Source organism: Orycteropus afer, unplaced genomic scaffold (genome assembly GCF_000298275.1).
Source record: "Orycteropus afer afer isolate SDZICR_OR568_19922 unplaced genomic scaffold, OryAfe1.0 scaffold00098, whole genome shotgun sequence".
Lineage (NCBI taxonomy): Eukaryota > Metazoa > Chordata > Mammalia > Tubulidentata > Orycteropodidae > Orycteropus > Orycteropus afer.
The window spans coordinates 3,816,601-3,825,516 of NW_006921685.1; the positions used below are offsets into that span (position 1 = coordinate 3,816,601).

At 35.8% G+C, this 8,916-nt stretch overlaps 1 protein-coding gene and 1 pseudogene across 1 annotated transcript in view; both read right to left on the bottom strand.

Moving 5' to 3' along the window:
• Nucleotides 1-3,069, bottom strand: part of LOC103198631 — a 72,368-nt pseudogene extending 69,299 nt beyond the window's left edge.
• Nucleotides 3,070-3,514: 445 nt separating this feature from the next.
• Nucleotides 3,515-8,916, bottom strand: part of LOC103198632 (transmembrane protease serine 11E-like) — a 46,650-nt gene continuing 41,248 nt past the window's right edge. The window contains exon 9 of the mRNA XM_007942806.1: nucleotides 3,515-3,676. Coding sequence (XP_007940997.1) covers nucleotides 3,515-3,676 — 162 coding nt within the window. The remainder of the gene's footprint in view (nucleotides 3,677-8,916) is intronic.

Consider the following 8,916-nt stretch of genomic DNA (forward strand, 5'->3'; position numbering starts at 1 on the left):
ATCAAGGAAACTTTCATGGAGGAGGCAACACTTGAATTAGATTTGATATAATACTGTTGTTCTATAGTTAATAAGGGTTATCATTTTAAAATAATGAACAGTTAGAATAAACCCTCATGGTCATAGGGAACAATTTAACAAATCATATGTTTTTAAATGATGTCAATAGGACTTCTTTTTTAGAACCTGAATGAAACAAGAAACCAGCCCATTTTCCTGAGCTAATTATCTTTTCATTTCAAAAATATTTTTTCAACCTATTGTGCCCAAGTGTCATAGTATTTAAAACAAGAATGTATTTTTATTATAGCCACAGTTATACTATTTACCATTTTTTGAGCACCTACCTTGTTTCAGGAACTATGCTAAGCATTTTCAAATATTATCTCCTTTCTATCCCTACAACAATCATCTGAGGTAAAGATTCTTATTCTTGTCTTATTAAATAACTTGAAATCACACAGTTAGTAAAGGCTAGGAAATACTTCTAAACATTTATGTGTAAACAATATTAAAACTATGTTTTCCACAAAATACAAAAATAAAAGAACCATTCGTCAGCATTTATGGAAAGATACACAGAACTTTATGCAATACAGAGGGAAGAGAAGTAAAGCAGATAAGGAACTGCCTGACCTCTTGGACAATTAAAAAATGTAATTATAGTCATGACGTCTTTTTCCATTGAAATGGTTAACAGAGACATGGACAGGAATATTGAAACACATTGTCTTTCAAAGGGAGTTTTCATTTTTAAAATATGATTCTGTATTATTTATTCCTCTGTGCACATAAAGTTTAAACTATTCCTCATATATTCACCGACTCAGGCGTCTATTTCTTAAATCTTTTATACAAGGAAATATGAATAGTTTTTCTCTGAGGAATATAATGCCATTTAAAATTAAGCATTTTCAATTTCTCTTTAATTTAAATCTCCTACAGTTTGTTACAGAGGGAACTCCTCAATTCACACAAATTACGATATTGTTTTGTTTGCTTGTTTGGAATCTAATCTTCAGAAATCTGGAAAACACTAATAATGATGTTATTTTACATCAATTTATTTTAAATGCCTAGGCAAAGATTAACCGTATTATTTTGTATTTTAAGACCCTAAATAGAATTTCTACTACTTTTTTCACTGTCACTGGAAGATCCAGATATTCCTTCACGTATTATGTTCTTAGTTACAGCTTGAAGGTGCCATCTAGAGGCCCGACTGGAGAATGTTCTGAGACAATGAGAATGAATTTTAATGGAACCAAAAAAAAAAAAAAAAAAACCCTCAAGCCTTTTGCTGTCATCACATAGATTCCCACTAGTAGCAATGCTATAGAATTGTTCTCACCAGGTTTCCAAGGCTGTGATCTTTGCAGAAGCAAACTGCTACACCTATCTCCCTTGGTGCGACTAGTAGGTTCAAATTGCCAGCCTATTGGTAAGCAGCTGAGTGCTTAACAACTGTGCCACCAGGGCTCCTCTTTGAATGAGACATTGAGAGTCATGTAATTTGAAATGTATTTATATCTTAAAATACATCATTTTTCTCAAACTTTTTTTTCCCAAAAAAATCATTTCATTAAATAGACCAAAAATATTTTATGCGAAAGATTAATACTACTAATTCTTACTAGTTTTCTTATCTTAGCCAAAGTTCTAGGTTTTATCAGCTCATTTGTAAATGTTATTTGGGTCAGTGGAAGAAAAAATTTTCCTACTAATTTTGATTTTCAAAGTGGTTGTTGTAAAGTACAGAGCTTGCACAAATAGCTGCATACGATAAGGAAAACAAACAAACAAAAAAAACTCACTGCTGTCCACTCAACTCCGACTCACAGCGACTCCTCCTTGGGTTTCCAAGGTGGTATCTCTATGGAAGTAGATTGTCCAGTCTTCCTTCCAAAGAGTCCAGTCTTCCTTCCAAGGAGTGGCTGGTGGGTTTGATCTACCAGCCTTCTGGTTAGCAGTTAAATGCCTTAGGTAACTGACAGTCAATGAAATCTTGATAATCGCCTGCCCATAAGTCATCATACCATTCTTAACTCCATAGTTCACTTGAAGGTAGTGCCTACAACAGCTCAGTAATAAGTTGCAAAAACTCAAATTATGAAAGTGGCTGATATTGAGCTTTTATTCTTCAGTTTCACTTCCAAAAACAAAAAACCAAACTCATTGCCATGGAGTGGTTTCCAACTCATAGAAATCCCCATTGGGTTTCTGAGACTGTAAATCTTTAGGGAAGTAGATCGCCTGTTCTTCCTTCTCCAGAGTAGCCCAGGTATGTAGTAATTCAATGCCAGACTAGATGCAACAGAGAGGCATCCCCCAGGATAACCGCTTTATGGTACGTTCCATGTGAACTCAGATGAATCCAACAAGACCACCAGCCCTATACAGGCTTAAAAAAGTAGCAGCGGGAGCAAGGAACATCTACAATCTTCTAAGACTGGAGCTCTTACCCCTGGCTTCAGTTGCATGAGTAATGCTACCCTCTAACTCCTGGATCTTTCTCCTCTTCAAGGTTTTAGAGCTTGGAAAATATTTAAATGTACAAGCAGTTGGTTTTAACTCCTTTTCATTCAATAGTTTGGATGGTTTATGTCTTCATTCCCTCCCATTCAATCATGCAAAAAATCTTGTCACATAAAGTGTATGCTGGTTGTCCTTAAGTAAGTTTTCCTTATAGCCTCAAATCTCAAAAGAGTTCACAATAAATCAACTAGTAGCTTTTCCTCATCTTCCTCTTCTTCTTGGATTATCATATTATAATGTCAAGCACATGGGTGATTACACATACACACATGTATATATAGACATCCTCAGCCATGCAATGTTAAAGTAAATATTATTTGTGTTAAGTTGGTCAGGACAAGTGCATTATTAGATTTTTGTATAATTATTGTAGGTCATAAGAAAATGGAATCTTCCCACCATTTATCTCAGTAGTTGTTTAACTAGATATGAAAATCCAGCTATATCTTGGTTTCTTTCTGTGATTTTTTGCTTACGCTCCATTGGTGTTCTGTCAACTTCTCCTTTTGTAATGATTATAATCATTTTCCTCATCCCACTAGAGAAAAAAATAGAAATTCCTAATACTTCTTTGCATACGAAAAATGTAGGGTTTTTTTTTTTTTTCCCCCTTTTATGTTTACTTTCACTCCTAGTCCTGCATCTTGAAAGTGGAAATATACTGAGATGACAGAAGCTGGGGAAATGAAGGAAGGAATAACTTCAAATTCTGTACACACATGAGAAATATATGTTAATAAGCTAAAATTTTGATGACAGAAAACTCCTAGAAAACAATGAGTGTAGAAGGATACTAATGTGTGGAGCAGAACTAGGAAGGAAATATATATGTATGGACGAGTTTAATTAGATTGATCAGATCCTGGTCACCTGCAAGACTCTTTTACAACTCCGTACCTCTAAGAATGGCCCACACCAAAAAAAATAAAATAAAATAAAAAAATAAAGTCTGTGTTTCATTCTACTAGGTTTTACTCTCTTAGATACCAGTTTTGGAGGCAATCCAGTCTCGGAAGGCAGTCACTCTTGTATAAACCCCGGGCTTATTGGGTAGCCCACATTCATCTCCCCAGCTCACTATTCCAGCAAGGTACCAGATATCCCTAGCATTTGGACTGACCAGTGGTCCTCCAGAGTCACCCTAAAGGAAGGGAGAGATTAGTAATTAATAATTCAGTTCATTACAGAGGGATTTGCTATTTTCTAAGTTAAGAGTTTAATGAAATGGGTTATTTTCAAAAGTCTTCAGTGTGTTTTAATGTAGGAGTGCTTCCTTGGATCTCCATTAGTTATCTACATAAAGAGGGGCTCCAATTCCAATCAGATTCAGTCCACTGAGACTCTGCTTCATTAGAGAGTGGTGCTCTTAGCTTATCTGGTATGTAGGACAAAAACAAGTCCCTGCAGAGTTTGTCTCTTTATCATGGTGATGTGTCTCCATAGAAGGGTGGAGAATCTACTACTGATAAAGAATGTGAGTGTTACAGTAGACATTTGGGATTAAATCTCATATCTAAGCCATTTCTGTCAAATCAACTCTGATTCATGATGACCCCACGTGTGTCAAAATAGAACTGTGTTCTACAGAGTTTTCAAAGGACTGACATTTTTGGAAGTAGATCATCAAATTTTTCTTCTGAGACACCTCTGGGTGGACTCAGACTCCAACTTTTTTAGTTAATAGCCTAACAGTTTAACTGTTTGCACCACCCAGGCACTCCATCTCAGATCTAACCCTTCCAAACTGGCTAATTCCTTCAATCTATTTATTTGTAAGTGCTCCTAATAATGCCTAACCCAAGTGATTATTCTGAATTATGTAAGACAGTGAACATAAAGTGATTAATACAGAGCCTGACCTAAAGCAGAAATTAATAAATGTATAAATACATACATATATACAACCAATTTAAATTATCTATATCTTGTGAACTCTAGAGAGCTACTTCTTTATGAATGTTTTAAGTACAAGGTACTGGCAGATCATTCCTCAGCCAGTAAACTCTCTGTTTATTGACCACTCATTAAGTGTTTACTACTCTATGAAATTCTTAATTAATTAACATATTATCTCATTAATTCACATAATCCTTGCAATAAAGCATAAAGATAGATTTTTTTCCCCACTTTATTTCCCTGAAACTCAAAATACTTCTGTAATTTTTCTATGTTAATGAAAAATAGAATTTGAGTTTGTATCCAGAGGTCTCTAACTCGGAAATGCAAGCTTTTTTCCCAACATTATACTACCTTCCTGTGAATTGTCATATAACCATATAAAATATTAACTAATATTAATAGTTGCATTTGAAATAATGTTTTATAAAATAAATTAAGCAATTAATATTTACTGATATCCTCATATGAGTTAGACAACATTAAAAAAGTGTAAATACAAGAACCTTGCCCTTAAGGATATTATAGTAAAACCTGCCACAGCCAGAACCTGTGTAAGGCAGAAATGTCAGAGAGAAGAAACGCTCAAATTTTTATTTATTATTTTCCTCTAATAGAGATAGAAAAGTGGCAAGACTGCACCCTGTCAAAGGCAGGAAACTTACAAAACCCAGAAAAAAACAAAGCATGTCTCATCTAGTTAGAGCTTTCCCAGGTTTCACTGTATAATCTGCTTACAAAAATAAGGTGCTCATGTGAAAGCTATATAAAATAAATCATTTTGTTAATTGGGACCCAACCCTACATGAAGGCAGAAAAAAGAGCAGATTATCCATTTGGAAAATACTCTGATGAAGCCAGAAGTGGAATAAAGTTTTTTTTTTTTTTTAATGCAATGATGGCAAAAACCTAGGTGTAGTGTATACATGAAAGAATAAGAGAATAAAGACACAAAGTTTTCTAAAAAATGAAATAAAATAAAATAGATAATGTACCATCTTTTGGATTCAGATTGGAAATCATACAAATTAAGATGGAATTTCAAATAGCAATATGGAGTTTAAAGAGCACATTAGGCATAGGCTTGCCAAACCACAAATAAAAATCATAGGAGAATTTAGTCACTTGCGCCAGGGCTCCATTCTTAGCTTTCTCCAATATTTTATTGGCAACATGGATAGAGACAAAGAAGTCATACTTCTCATATCTGGAAAAGGTACAAGGTTGACCACTCATTTATATACTAGAAAGCAAAATCAGGCTTTAAGCACAGGAAAAGTGAAAAGTTACCTACAAGGGGAAACCAATAAGACTAAACTCAGATTTCTCAACAGAAACCATGCAGGCGAGAAGACAGTGGGATGGTATATATAAAACACTGAAAGAGAAAAATTTCCAAACAAAAATTATGTACCCAGCAAAATTGTCCCTCAAACATGATGGTGAAATTAGGACATTTCCAGATAAGCAGAAATTAAGGGAATTTGTTAAAACCAGACCAACCTTACAAGAGATGCTAAAGGGAGCCCTTTGGACAGAGAAGCAACAGCCAACAACAACTGACCATTAACACACATGATGGTATAACCCAGAAACCAACACAGCTATGGAAGTATCCAAAGTAAATAAGCCTACAAGATTGTAAACAGGGAACCAAAGACACAAACCGACACATGAGGACAACTACAAACCAAAAAGAGGGAAAAAAATCTGTGTTGTTACAGAACCTCTAGATGGTAGGGAAGTCAAGATGACTACAAGACAGAATGGACTGTTCTACACTTGGGAAGAAAGCTATAAATCATAGAGTAACCTCAAAGAAAAATGATAAACCTTCACATCAAAATAAAAAAGAGGACGAGCATAAATATTTAGCAAATACTAAAACAATAGCAATGAAGAAAGTGATAACATGATTCATGAACAAAATGAGCTCAGCATAGAAAATTATATGGAACAAAGAAATCGACACCACGAAAAAGCACATGACAAAAAATGACAGCAACAAATTCATATTTGCTGATAATTACATATCTGACAAGGGACTTATCTCTAGGATTGATGGAAAACTCCAATGCCTCAACACCAAAGGAATTAACAATCCAATTGAAAAATGGGCCAAAGACATGAATAGACACTTCATCAAGGAGGATATTCAGGTAGTCAGCTAATACATGAAAAGATGCTCACAATCATTGGCTGTCAAAGAGATGTAAATTAAAACAACAATGAGATATACTGTCTCACCCCAGCACTGATAGCAAGGTTCAATGAGAGAGAAAATAACAAATGCTGGTGGGGATGTGGAGAGACTGGGACTCTCATACACTGCTTGTGTGACTGTGAAGTGACACAACCACTGTGGAAAGCAATATGGCGATTCCTTAGAAAGTTGGAACTGGAGATACCATTTGACCCAGAAATCCCATTACTAGGTATATATCCTAGAGAGCTGAGAGCCAGGATAGGAACAGATACATGCATGCTCATGTTCATCACAGCACTATTTACAATAGCAAAAAAGATGGAAACAACCTACGTGCCCATCAGCGGAAGAATAGATGACCAAACTATGGTACAGACACATACTGGAATGCTATGCAGCACTAAAGAATAATGTAGAGTCTGCAAAACACCGCATAATATGGATGAACTTGGAGGACATTATGCTGAGTGAAGTAAGTCAATCACAGAAGGACATTATTGTAAAAAGTCAAGGAAAGGTTTATATATAGAAGGAAACTTTGTTGTTTATGGTGGGGAGAGAAGGAGAGGGAACACTGAAAAAAAATGCACTGACCCGTGTCACTTTAGTTTTGTGTATTTAACTGTACATAAATTATATTTCAATAAAATGCATTGAAAAAAAAAAAAAGATGTCTACTCTGGACTAACTTTACTTACACCCCCACCCCACCCAGTAACACTAACTAACTCACTACTGTTGAGTAGAATCAGACTCAGAGCTACCCCTCCTTGGGTTTCCAAGGTGGTATATCCATGAAAATAGATTGCCCGATCTTCCTTCTGAGGAGTGGCTGGTGGGTTTGCACCACCAGCCTTCTGGTTAGCAGTCAAATGCCTTAGACACTATGTCACCAGAGCTCCTAGAGCTAAAAAACAAAAACAAACAAACAAACAAAAACCTGAACATGAGAAATAAAATAAATACAAGAAAACTTTGAAATGTAGAAGGAAGCCACCAGATAGGCTAAGAAACTCAGGAATCAAGGAACTACACAGCAAAACCCAGAGTGAGTTCCCTGGGTTTTCTTTTTGCTTCATCTATGCTGGACTTGGAGCTGAAGAAACCAGCAACCTGCCACCAAGAGCAGATAAAAAAGTAACCCGATGAACACCTGCTCTCTGTAGCAAAAGAACCAGGAAGCAGGGGAAAAAATAATAATATTAGATAATAACTTCTGTACTCTGACCCAACAGAAAAAAAGCCACAGCTCCATCTCCATCCTCATCAGCAAAGCTCAAGGGGGAAATCTATACTTCTTCCTTCATCAGGCTACAGCAATCACCTGGCAGATTGGTGTCAGAGAAGGCCAAGTGGAGAACCAAACATTCATCCCTCTCAGACAGTAACTAAACTCCTCCACCTCCCTTGTGGTCTCATAGAAGATCAAGTGGGGCTTATGAATGACCACCCCTTATGCAATGATACCTTAAGATGTTCCTCTCCTTACCCACTGGGGTAGTGTCAGAGGAGGTTTAATGGAGATTCGGGACTTTTATTACAACCCAGTAGTAATGAAGCCACCCCTGACCCAGGGTATCAGTAATGTCAAGGGGAGAAGAATAACAAGGCACTCCTACCCTTTCAAGGCCAGGTCAGGGGCCTGAAATTGTACCTCTGCTAAACAGTAATAAGGCATTACTTCCCCATCTGGGTGACAAGAAAGAATGAGTGGGGAATCTAGACTTCCATAACTAGTTGACAGTAATGAAGTGGCAGACTCCCATCCCTAATCATGTGGTCTCAGAGGAGGCCTGCTAAAACAGAAGATTCAACTATTTAAGTAGAATCCAGAGTCTTATAACATAATGGGCAAAATATCCCAAATACATTTGAAAATAATTTGTCATACCAAGAAACAGGAAAATCTCAGTTTGAATGAGAAAAGGAAATCAAAGATGACAACAGTGAAATAATACAGATGTTGAAATTATTTGATGAAAATGTTAAAGCAGCTATCATATAAATATTTCAATGAGCATTACCACCATGCTTAAAATAAATAAATAGAAAGTCTCAGCAAAATAAATAAATAAATTAAATAGGAGATGTAAAAAGAACCAAATAGGTATCTTAGAGCTGAAAAATACAATAACTAAAATATAAACCTTAATGGATAGACTCAATAGCAGAATAGAGATGACAGACCAAAGAATCAGTAAACATGAAGACAGAATGATAGAAATGACCCAATCCGAAAAACAGAGACAAAATGCATGGGGAGGGAAAAAAAAAAAAAA